The following is a 13,121-nucleotide window of genomic DNA, read 5'->3' as shown; positions in this document are numbered from 1 at the left end:
GTCGACAACATATAAGTACTTCCTTCGATACTACCAGACTACCGTTAGATGGCTCCGAATGTTAGGGTAGGTGGCGCCACAGACCAGGTGGGTTCACATCCTGCAACACCGTCCAACACCATCTGCAATTAACAATTCTATTATTTTTTCCGAATGAAAATGCAGATATAAATGGCTCGAAGAGCACTGCATCTGTAGGTCCTTAGATTTTCTAAAGTGTAAACGGATTAAATGACCCCCAGTTAATTCGTAGAATTGACCTGTGCAACAAAAATATGCACTTTCATTTAAAACGAATGATAACATTGTTAATTGCAGATGCGTCAAGATACGCCGAGCGTGCTTGAGGCTGCACAAACGATATACATTGGTGGCACTGTTAAAATCTTGGGCTAAAAGGAGAAAAATAGGTTCAACTACTTAAGAAAAAGATGATAGACAACAACTCTCAAGTACTGATGCAAGTGATGGGATCATCTTTCTCTACATCGCTTTTTCCTAGGAAAAGGAAATAGTTAATTCACCGTGAAAGGGGGAGAAATAAGAACGAGTATTTTCTTCATCTTCGTGTGTTAGGTTGGTAGCAAAGTTGCACCAGTGAAGAGGGAGGCCACTCATGCGGCAATATAACGTGAACCTACTGTAACTGCAAATTAGATACTAACATAAATGTTCAATTATCTTAATATAAATTGAAAACTTTACTTAACATGAAATAATCATTAGCATAAGTGAACATCTATTCGTTACCTTAAAAACGGGTTATCGAGCAGCAATTATTATACTAATATGGAAAAACAAATCATGGAAGAACAATCGTGATTTTCTTAGACACGTATAAAACATGTAAAAAATATTTTCTCTTAAAACGTATTTTACAATAATTACATCAACTTTTATCATCGACTCTCTCTTCTGCCTGTTTTTCTTCAGCTAATTGCTTTTTCTTTTTCGCAGTCTTCATATGTTTCATACCATGTATATGCGCATTCCATTGAAGTTCTCCAATGAAAACCCTCTCGCATACCTGTAATATAAATATATAATAATATTAATCAATGGAACTATACTTTCACTCAGAAGTCATAAAAATCAAATCAGTTAGGTGTTCAATGACTTTTGTTCAGTAGTGTATATTTAAAAATAAAACATTTGGAATTGAAATTTACATCGCAATAATGTGATTCTTCGTTACTACTGTCGGTAAGTTTCTGATCTTCGATGGTTTCATTCAAAGGCTTTTGCTCAGGTTTCTCTCCCCTTAGCACAGCTTCTAATATCGCCACGGCTGGCTCATACACGCAACTGTCCCATCGATCTACATGCGTGCAATCTAGTAAATAAATTGGTGGTACCTGTAAATATTAATCACACAATACTTGTAATTTATTTGAAACATAAAACAGATAAACTTACAGAAATAATAAGTACGATAAATGCAGTTGCTTCTCCAATAGAATAGGCTACCAAAGTGGGACCACTTATTTTCTTGTCACCCTGCATGTAATATGACATGGTTAATTTCATATTTCATACCTGTCTATCTTTGCGACGAGCTAAACGATTCATGACCCATTTCTGTTGCTTTTTTGCATATCTTTTCGTAACTAGATTCAGCTCTTCGATGCCTTTTTCCAGCAATTGTTGACCCTAAAATAGAAAACGTAATTAGTAACAATTTATATTACTATATTAATTAAAATGATAGACATTTTATATTTTCTGCCTGTCAACATTACGTATAAATTAATATAATATAAATTTTATTATTTTCAATATAATTTAGACGCTAAATGCTAATTCCGTAGTCTATTTTCTAATCCATTATCTAAACTATGTTTATACAAATTTTCAAGTGAACCAACATTTGTTTTATTTCCCTATATTAGTAAGATGTCGTGCACGACAAGATCGGCTGCAGCTACGATAACCGAACTGCATCGCGATGCAGCTGCAGCTGCAGTAAACGTGACGACGTTGCAGTTGGCCGCTTCTGCTCACCTTTTTCTCTCGCCTCTCTTCTTCGGGTAGCACGAGGTAAGCGTGAAACTCTTTGAAGCCGATGCTCTGGAAGATGCCCGTCGTGTAATCGGCTGACCTGGAATGTAAACATTCGCCGATTCATGTCTGTAGCTTCTCTTCAATCTCCACGTTCGATGATCGCTCATTCCACGTCGTAAAATTTCTCTCGCCTTTCAGTTACTCGTTTATCTCCCAGTTTTTGCAACTACTTGTGCTGCTAATTAATCAGCAGTCGAGTAGAAGTAATCAATTAGAAAAAATGTGTGGAACCGCTATGCTCAAAAAGTAGGAAAGAATTCCCTAATGGCCACCTAAATGGCACCTCATTAATTTCTTTGTTATTGCTGACTATAAGCCTTAACTTATAAAACCCCTTCATTAATTTCTTTAGGTTTGTCATTTCATAACGACATTGGTACCGAAGGAACCTTCGCCACGCGATATCGGTGCTGGATCTTCAATATCTTAATTTTTATCACTACCATTTGCAAAAAAATCTCAGTTTAGTTCTCTATTTTTATAACCTGATTTGGAAAGCTATCATATTATCATACTTGGCAGTAGTAACGAAAGGGTTAAATGGTATCACACGAGCATGCTCGAGTCCTCGAGTCTAATTCTCGAGTGTCGATCATGTCTCCGCGAGGAAAGGAAGACTGCATTTTGCAGGCTCGCCTTCTTATCATGGCTGGGTAGTGATAGCAAACGAGGCGAGGTCGAGCTTACGTGGCGGGAAAAGTTGTCGCAGCCACGACTCACTTGTTCGTACACGTGTCAATACCAAATATGTACCTGTAAATGAGCTGTTCAGAAATCAAACTGATCAATACCATTTTTAATAAATTTCTTCGTTTCATCATCTGGTACACGAATGATATTTCTTTTAATCTGGTTAATATTATGTGGACTTCTGTGGTCATTTCATTTCAAAATTCTCTATAATATATTTTGATAGTTTATATGTATATATATCTATATAAATTATGAAAAGGTGCTTCACTATTAGTAAACTATTATATGTAAATTACATGTAAATTTCGTGGGAACAATTTCTAATTTCTGTAGTTTAACTACTTTAGCTTTATTTGTGAAAAAATTTAAATTATTACATGCATTTTGCATGTTATTTCAATAGTTATGTGTAAGTACTACAAAGTCTCCTCTTTATACAACTATGAACAATTTACTTCTTCTTAAGTATGACATCTTCTTTGTTTTGAGATATCGGAAGTCATCTCTTACAGATGGTTTCTTTATTCTTCAATTAATTTTTTTTTTCAATTGTATACCGTTCTTACAACAAAGTTGAGACATTGTATCATTTTCTGTACTTTGTACATTGTATGCAAATGAAATACCTGGCACCTGTGAAGTATTGTTAATAAGCTGAAGTTCACCTGTTCGTTACAAGGAAGATCTAATAATGAACGGAATTACAAAAGTGTAATCATTGAATGTCAAAATTTATGGAATTCGAATGTCATTTCACAGAATGAAATAAATTATATACGTTTGTTCATGTCGTTGAGGTCAGGTTCGGTTTTTCTTACCGCAAATTTCTTTTTTTAGAGGGAACTTGAAGAATAGAACTACACTTTTTATTGCAAAGTGATTCGCTATTTTATTTTTACGCGATCAACATTTGGCTGACGGTCAACAAAGTCTACGCTCTTGGGTAACCAACAGGATGTGTCTTCATATCGTTTTCTATTATCACACCACGTAATATAGTCTGACAAGAATTTCTACTATCTTTTCTAACGCTAGAAATACAAAAATAAATTCAGCAAGAAAATTGATGATACCATTAGGAAAATAAAACAGGAAGACACCTTCTTTTCTTGGAAATTCATTATTCTTCTAACTAACAAGTGTCACTAATACAGAAAATTCTTATACAAAAATAACATATTCTAAAAATAAAATGAATTTTTGGAAGAATTTTGAATTTCATCTGGAAGAGAATCAATGTTTATAAATTTAAACACACTTCTTAGTATACATTTTAGAAACTAAAAAGTTATAATAAAAGATTATAACAATACGATAAAACAGTCTACGTGTCGCAACTCAACAGCCCAATTATCTCTAATTATCCTATGATTCAAAAGAATAATCATTATTAACGAACGGTAGTTAAAGTGCTGATTTCACCACAATACAATTGACATAAATTGTAGGTATGGCAACAGTTTTGTAGCCAAAATGACAATTCAAATGTCAGTGGCAAGTATGGTGATAATGATAGCACCAATAATTAAGATAAGACACGAGTGACAGTAATTATTATCAAGAATACGTAACTTTTTTTACTGCTGTTGCTAGGCAGTTCTTCATACCCATCAAATATGATTGCTGTTACATTTGGTTCTTACATGTTTTCATAAAATAACAATACTCCACAAATTATAATTTTTCTTCTTCAGAGGACTTAAATGCTAAAATATTCAATACGTGTTTCCTTAGATTTTGGAGATTTAATTGAAAAAAAAAAGAATAAATTGTTAACAAAGTTTCTAAAATTATTAATTGTACAAAATAATAACAAGCACGTGTAGTGGAAAATTATGATTCGGTGTTTAATAGTATCGTAAAAGTTTCATATCTCGTAATCATACCACCATGCTACTGCTCTCGTATTGGGATATTATATTAATCACACCTGCCTTCTGCAACTATAATGTTTCAGAATGTGACGTCACATCCGGCAGAAGTCGAGCAGGTCGAGCAGGCGAACGGGAGAATTTGCATAATACAAGACATGGTACTTGAAGAAATGTATGAATATTGGCGTACGTAAGTAGGAGAAAACGAAGGAAGACTATACACGAGGGAAAAACTGAAAAAACTTAATAATTATAACAAATATTATTATTATAAGCATATTCTTCAAGAGGCTGAATAGCAAAAGGGTTATCGGTGACTAGTAATGAAAATTAGATATTGGAATAATTAAGAAAGAAAGATTAGAATTATTAAGATAGATCGACAGAAAAATAAATATTATTTTAACAAATATTTGAATACATAATTAGATTAGAGATCTGAAATTCGAATTTTTGTTACAGCCCTATTTGTATTATATTAATAATGAGAAATAGCAAATTGAAACTTGAAAATTAATTTCAAATTAATTGGCCCACAAATTTTTGTGCAAATTTGACCAATATCTCGAAGATAAGACTAACATGTCGTACAACAAAAAATCCATAAATGCTTTATTAAATTATGATAACAAAAATATGAAATTCGTGTGAAGGAAATGCTGTGCCCATGTTTGCATTTCGAAGTGTCGCCCACCTTTATCGATACAAGACTGATATCGACAAAATATTGATTTTATTATAGAACAAATTTGGTCAAATATAAAAAGGGAAGTTGATATATATTTGTTTTAAAGTAAATCTGGTAGATTTGATATCGAATGCTTCAAGAACAGCGATTACTTTCGAAGTTATTAAAGGCTGATAATGATATCTTTCGCATTACGAGGAAAAGCCGTATGAAAACAGGAAAATTGTTACAATGTAAAGAATATCTGTAGGCAGTATCAATAAAAATGATAAAAAAGTTCAATATGCTGTTATCAATCACTTGATAGAGTATTCATTGTATTCAATTCATTTATAAGATAACAGATATATAAATTATGTAAAAAAAGATTAATTAATCGTAATCAAATTTGTTTTAAATTATTTCGTGATTTTCCAATCATTTTTTTAATCAATTTAATGGTAGGCCCTCGCTATGCAGACAGTTATGTCTAAGAATAATTCACGTTGTTGTTTAAGAAACAAGTGTCGAATTAAATTAAAATAATTACTAAACTGAACACTCGTCCTGGGTAACTTAACCCAGACCTAACCCAAGCATATTAGTAACGTTCGAGTATTAAGATCTTTTTCCTAGAAAAGCATATCGTGCTTGGTACTGGTTCTCATAAACTTCTCCAGATATCAATGCAATACAACCGAAACCTTCCCTCCTTTGATCCACGTTGCATAGCATGCGTTACACGTGACACGATAACGTCGACTGCATATTGACTTGACCGTGAAATTTGTATAAACACTGGCGCAATGGCGCCCCAGTAATTAGCGACAGTAATTAGCGATAATTGTCAGTACCGGTGTTACGCATCGATCGCAAGATTGGAAACTCGGGAATGTCATTGGTCAATAGAACGAGGATTTATCACGTATGGAAACGAGCAAGAAGTTAGAAAAATTTAAATAAAAAAAAGTAAAGAAAAGTTTCTTGATGCAATTGCTGCTGATATAATGCATCGTGGTTAATCAAACTGATATCTGGCCTTATCACGATACGTGTTTCTTCTAACGGTACTTGACTGTTGCGTTTCTCGTGAAACGGAAAGGGCACCGACAGACTGGAAATATTTAATGGCTGTTGTTGATTTGATTTTTCCACCGTGATTATTACGGTGAAATGAATGCCTTCGTAACAGATAGATAATTATTTTGTAACAGGGTGAAGTGTACATAACACGATTTCTAAGAAGATTGTTAGAGATATTACACAACATTACTTTCATTTTCAAGTGAAAACAAATCTGGAACAGTAGAGAAGATGATCTTTAATGGCTTGTTAAACAAATCATTTTTCTATCAAGAAAAAGAATCATTCCAATAAAAACGAGCAAAAGAATTATGAACTCGTCTTATCTATAGAAAATTGTAAATAGCGCATTATTTTCTATATCTAAATGTAATAACATAGTTGAAGATACAAATCTTGTTGAAAATTAATTAGCTTCATATTTTACAAAGTAGAGTAGATATTTTTCTACAAATTGGTTCTGCATTCAAAACCATTCATAGACCTGCTCTGTATTAAACTCCAAATTGAATAATATCTATACTAAAGATCCTAATATTCAAAAGAACTCTCCATCACAGGTTTTCACAACAAATTAAAGGAATTTGCTGAACATTATAAGATAACATTATGTTCGAACATCGTGTCGAATTCAATGACATTCTGTCACATTTCACGATGTTCAGCTAATTCCAAGAATGACGCCTCGTGAATGCGAGAAAAGTGAGAAAAATTTGAACACTTCGAAACGTTTCTTGCACATTTAATCTTGCATACGTACAAGATACGACAGAAGGGACGATAAGCAAAACATTTAACGCCAGCTACCTGATTCTTGTGGAATCTGATGACTCGATGAGAATGCAGCAAGTCGAACTCTTACTGCTGTCGTACACAAGAAAACATCAAGTTATCGTTTACAAATAATGTGGAATTCCTTTAAAAAATTATATTTTCCAAAATAAATTCAGATTAAATTTAGATTAGATTAAATAATGATATTTATTAAAAAATAAAATCCCCTTATTTTAAAATATTATTTCCACAAATAAACTATTTCATTTTTAATGTTCACAAATTAAAAATAAAATATGCTGTTTATTGTTTACCACTAAAAATAATATTTTTACCCCAACCCGTTTGAGAACCACTTTCTTATATCAGCTTCAAACTTCCTAGGTACTCAGATAATACGATTATCATTCAGTCGAGCTGACTTTATTTTTTCTCATACGCCGCTCCCGCAAAAGAACTGTTCACAACCACGAAGGCCGATACTTTTCCTCGCGACTGACTACTTCCTTTATTTTCTCTCAGACATCCGGTCGACGCGTTCGCGATTTCCGGAAGCGAGTAAGGCGAGAGGCGAGCGAGTTTCATTCACAAAGGCTTGGCTGGCGTGTTGCGTACAAATCGCGTGGATCACGTGCTCGTTATGCACACGTGAGTCGGGAATTTTGAAGTATGTTATACAGGGTGTCCGCGATTAACTGTCAAAGTCCTGTTATTTCATATCGATGGATACAAAAGAATTGTTTACGTGAAAGTTGTATGGCACGACTCTACAAACAAATCTATCAACTCTACAAACTTTTAATGCCAAATAAAATTTATATAATTATTAATCTACCTCGTGCATCATAATAAATAAAAAAATTCTTATTTTTACGCGAATTGACTTGGAATTTCTTTCGAGTATCACGCGATCAGTTCGTGAAATTTCAGTTTTAATTAAGTCATTGACAAGGCAGCAAAGTAAAAGGATATTCTCTTAACAAGTATGACGAACAGTCCGCGGGTCTACGTTGACAACTCACTGATTAACATCTTCACTTAAGACTAACCGACCGCATGAAGTCGTAAATCGTAATTTAAAAAAATTAAAAAAAAAAATAAATAAAAAAAGAACGAAATGAAAAAGGGGTTTTCACGCAAGCAAGTTGGAACGGTCTGCCGAGCATGAAGCGGGAACTTAACGAAAACAAAAGAAAAACGAAGGATAAATCCTTGAACCGACAGACCGGCTCGCGTGATATAAAGCACTTACTGATATAACTCGTGCACTTACGTGTTGGACTTAATCCGCTGTTCGTTGTATCGTCGATGAAAGTCAAGCAGTTCCTGCACCAGACCGGTCTTCATCATGGCATCGACCCTGCTTTCCAGCCGCTCTTCAAGGACTCTCTGCAAGAATTTCGACGAAAGAGGGCTCGAATTAATTAACAGCTGTGTCCACTGGCATTGCCTATTAACAGACATTCCTACGTCGACTATGTTTTCATTCAATATTAAGAGGAAGTACAGTAAGGATCAACATTTTAATCACTCCCTTTCAGACACTTAACGGGGAACGGTTTTTTTTATTGGAAAAAAAAGAAATGGGATTAAAATTTAAACCACATCGTTACGAACTTACGGTCATTACCACTGAGCTGTTCTGTGTTGCAAAAAGTGCGGAGTCATAGATACATACACAGTGAACATTAGGTTACGGACTTACGCTATCATTTATATAACATTATGTTCATTATATTTAATTTACGCCAACAATAGAAAAAGGAATGCAAATATCATGTGAAAGAAACTTAAGTGCCTATAAATGGCACAATGGGTTCCAAGACAATTTTGATAAGAATGTAAAAATATCTAACTTGGCTTAGATATTTTTAGAAATAGATTAATTTTAATTGAACAAATTATATACACGAGAAAATTTCATTAATTTTCATGGAACTGTAGAACAAGATACTGGTCTGTTCAAAAATTAAAGCTCCTAACTGTAGACGAAAAGAGATAGAATAAACCGAGGAGGCAATCACTACTACGTGTCATTATGAAAGATTTCGATATCAATGAATCGTGTGAGTGACGAGAGAATGCGAAGGCTGGTCCGGGCTATTTGAAAAAAAAAAGAATAGCCATCCATGGTGGCCTCCAACGGGTTTTGAAACTAATCTTTTCTATCTTCTTCCTCTTTCTCGCTCCTTTCCGTTTGTTATGTGCTCGCTAATAGCCAAAACGCTTTAGAGTGCCGTGTCCTCGAAATCGTGGTCATGCAAAATCTCTGAATGATTAGGCATGTCGTATCGAAGGCGATAAACCGTTTCGACGTGACTCGATTCCCAAGTGCCCGTTAGAAGTGTTAGAAACTAACACGAAAGAAAGAAAACGTGTCATTCACCGATATATTTGTCCGAGTACGATGTTAACATACAAAAAATACCTACTACACGGTGGGCAAGACCCTCAAATATAAGGATGAAAGTTCTAAAATCTTTTGTAAAATAACATCAATAATATCATACCAATAGATGAATTTTTTAAAATAATGTGAAAACAATAAAATTTCTAAATTTTAATGGAAATAAGTTATTTATAAAATTCGATCAAGATATCACCCCTACCACCAAATGAGAGCTTCAAATCTTAACAGACGTTCAGCGTAAAAAATAGGCGTTTGATATTAATTCTACCCCTTTCCACGTTTAACAACTTTATAATTGTGCCAGCCCATGATAATTAAAAGCATTTTATCGCTACGAAAATGGAAGTAATAAAAAGATCATAAAATAACAGACTCGTCTGAAATTAAATACCCAAATTGATGATAAATTCGTTATCAGATCGTGTCTTGCATATTTCCAAAATTTATAACAATTACATTACCTACTGATATTTCCTTTTGCTATATATAGACACATCGATTTTCTTTTCGCTAAATATATACATGATTTTGAAAGGTACAGTTACGTGATTAGAAATTCCGATAGGGCAGGTAAATTGAACTTGTACAAACGTTAGAAGGTAACAAGGCGAGGGTTTCATGAAATGTAGAAAGTGTATGCCTAAACGTTAGCACTGTAGTGTCGAAGGCAAACAGAAGTTCATTCCCTTTTCTTCTTCCCTTCTTCCGTTTTTCTTTGACCCTAGATTCTAGGGTCTAGCATTCCAACTAATAATTTGCGGCAATATTCCGACTTCGTGATAGAATTTCGGGGATTTTGGAAGGCAATTACACGGAAAGGCTGCGAATTTATTTACCAACCTAATATCACGATAGCACGGAGTTAGGAAAAAGTATTTCATCGAGAAATCGTCAAGTGTAACGAGGTAAGCACGCGAAACAGTTCTTTTAATCGACGGCAAAACCGTTCTCACGCTCGTTCACGGCTAAAATGCGACCTCCGCAACCCGTTTCGGCCGCGTTCGCTTTAAACCGTATTTAAATGCCGGCGACTTGCACACGTGCGCCTCCACGGTTCATTCATGGGCGGCAGCCGCGTCAATGACGCAAGATCCAACTCGAGTCGGTATTTGATGACCACAGCGTACACCAGTCGAAACGTGACTCAACTACGTTTCGTTAAAGCTAATTCAGAAAGGATTGTACACTCTCGAGCATACTAGCCTTTCCTAGAGAAAGAAGGAGCTATAGGGGATGTATGTAACTCTGTACTTTCTTATATCTAGATATTAGAAAAACATTCTGTCATTATTTTGATAGAAATTGATTTACTCAGAATAAATAAGAAGGAGAATGCTTAATTGCAATTAAGATACAACGATAATCATGCCAATCAGTGTGCACGCAAAGGGCAGCTGATGGGTAAGAAGAGTAAGTAAGGGGAGAGAGATTATCGCTACGCTTCCACGAAAATTTGTAGGTGTCCGATGAATTTGACGCTGATGCGGGTAATAATGATCGACTTCAAGGCAAAGTACTGTTGATGGGTTTGATTCCGCTTCCGATTAACCTTTCGACGATGCCAGAGTAAATTGCCCCTTATGGACGATGACTTAATCTCGTATTATGCAAAGAAAGCCAACTGAGAGATTCTTGATTATTGAGAGATTCTTCTAATTAAAAATTCAGCTTAATATAAAATTCCTTCAAGCACCATTTTATCAAATAATTCTCTAAACTCTGATGTTTAGTTCAAAGATCCGCGATGTTGCCGAGATTTCCGTGATCCGAAGAAGGGTTAAAATAATCCAGAACGGAATAACCTCCCGCGATTCTCGCGCGTCAGTGCTCCCTTCCTTCCGTACTTGTGTAATTGACGTCTCGAAGAAATATACTACCGAGGTTGTTAAAATAAAACCCGGTAGCAGGTCGATCAATTCTAGCTACCCCGTCAAGGAAATGGCAGTATCTTATCCGAAAATAACCAATGTACGATCGGGCAGAACCGGAAACCGCGTAAATATTACACAATGTAGAACAGGAAACAGAAGAGGATCGTCCTGATCGAGATCGTGTGTCGTCGAGAAGACGAATAGGAGGACAACGTTGACGAATGAATTCTTCTCGGTGGCTGTCGAGGCGCGAAGGCACGCGGTTTACGTAACGAAGACGACCAGTCCTCCGGTTTCACCGTGGCTGACAGAAAGCAAAGGAACAGAGAGCTGAAACTAGAAAGCCTCGGTTTGCCTCGTTGCCGACCAAATCGGGCCAAGGTTCCTCCAGAAGAAATAGAAGTGGACGACGCGGAGGAATGTGAGCACGTGCGAATTTTCGCGACCCTGTTCGACACCCAGTTTGATTCTAACGTTAACATTAATATTAGGAATAATGGCGAGCATGCCATCGTCGATTCGTAACGTGAAACTTTTAGCCAATCGAACGAAACCAGCGTCAGAGGTTCTATGCTAGCTGCCTTTCCATTCTGGATATGTGTCAGAAGGAACGAATGTCAAGGTAGCACGTGTAATAATAGCAGTAGGTAATTATTTATGATTGATGATTATCAAAGAACGGAAAATTGCATTGAATGGTGTACTCGTGAGAAGATAACAATAGTTTACGTCGCTGGGATGTTGGATGGAAAATGGTAACCTCGGTTAGACAATTTTATATCTTAAGAAATTAATGTACAGAACTAATTAAAAAGATGATTTTATTTCCTACACTTTATATGTTCTAACTATGTTATTATAGATTAATTTCATAATGTAATATAATATTTACGTGTGTTTGATAAAAAATAAAAAATCCATAGAATTCAAAGATCTTTTGTTCAATGCACCAGACCACACCCTTGATCTAGCTATTAGCTAAATAGAAAAGGTGATAAATCCTATGGCGAGCCATTTACCGCGGTATTTCGTTGATTAGATGCGTTCAAGATAAATTTAGGATTTATCGTGTAGACCCGAAACGTACACAGCCGAGTATTTTTTGCGAATCAAAAATGTCTGAGCCGATCTTTTCTCGATTCAATGATCCCGTCTGAAGGTGAAAAAGTCAACGTCTCGGTTAGTACTGATTTGGTAAACACGTATGCGTACGTTTTTCACGTGCACACGTACCTTCCACGCGCGTGGGTGTGAACATTCGAATTCTTCTTCTGGCATCCAGACAACTCCGTCTTTCGCAGAAATCACGTGTTCGATGCCCGAGCACGATAACAAATCGACCGTGACATTATCACTTTCACACGATCACACGGATGATCTTTAATTACTGAAACTATGAAATGCATAAACGAGAGGGGAAGAAATTAATTAAAACCATGATAGAAAAAACTGATTGAATTTTAACGCGCAAATTAAACTGTATACGTTTAATCGTTCAGATGTGAATTTAACAGGTTCACGTAAAAATGAAGTGGAAAGCAAATATTATGTATTTTTTGCTGTAATATGGAATTTATTTTAATTAATGGAGGCCTAACTTTTATAGTATCAGCAGTAATATTAGTAACAATCACAGGATTATTTATTAAAATTTAAGAGTAACACTTTTCAACCGAAGTAATCATAAT

At 35.2% G+C, this 13,121-nt stretch overlaps 1 protein-coding gene across 3 annotated transcripts in view; it reads right to left on the bottom strand.

Moving 5' to 3' along the window:
* Positions 1 to 6: 6 nt before the first annotated feature.
* Positions 7 to 13,121, bottom strand: part of LOC114879072 (tRNA dimethylallyltransferase) — a 94,434-nt gene continuing 81,319 nt past the window's right edge. Inside the window, exons 5-10 of one of the 3 annotated variants that reach the window (XM_046287913.1) lie at positions 8,426 to 8,541; positions 2,002 to 2,098; positions 1,537 to 1,650; positions 1,170 to 1,355; positions 889 to 1,027; positions 7 to 100 (exon numbers count right to left, since the gene is read on the bottom strand). In XM_046287913.1, coding sequence (XP_046143869.1) covers positions 890 to 1,027; positions 1,170 to 1,355; positions 1,537 to 1,650; positions 2,002 to 2,098; positions 8,426 to 8,541 — 651 coding nt within the window. In that variant the 3' untranslated portion in view covers positions 7 to 100; position 889. Of the gene's footprint in view, positions 123 to 822; positions 1,028 to 1,169; positions 1,356 to 1,536; positions 1,651 to 2,001; positions 2,099 to 8,425; positions 8,542 to 13,121 lie in introns of those variants that run through there. The other 2 variants (XM_046287914.1, XM_046287912.1) reach the window with 2 other exon arrangements.

This window comes from Osmia bicornis, chromosome 11, assembly GCF_907164935.1.
Source record: "Osmia bicornis bicornis chromosome 11, iOsmBic2.1, whole genome shotgun sequence".
In the NCBI taxonomy this organism is placed as follows: Eukaryota; Metazoa; Arthropoda; class Insecta; order Hymenoptera; family Megachilidae; genus Osmia; species Osmia bicornis.
This window is presented reverse-complemented; position numbering and strand designations above follow the sequence as displayed.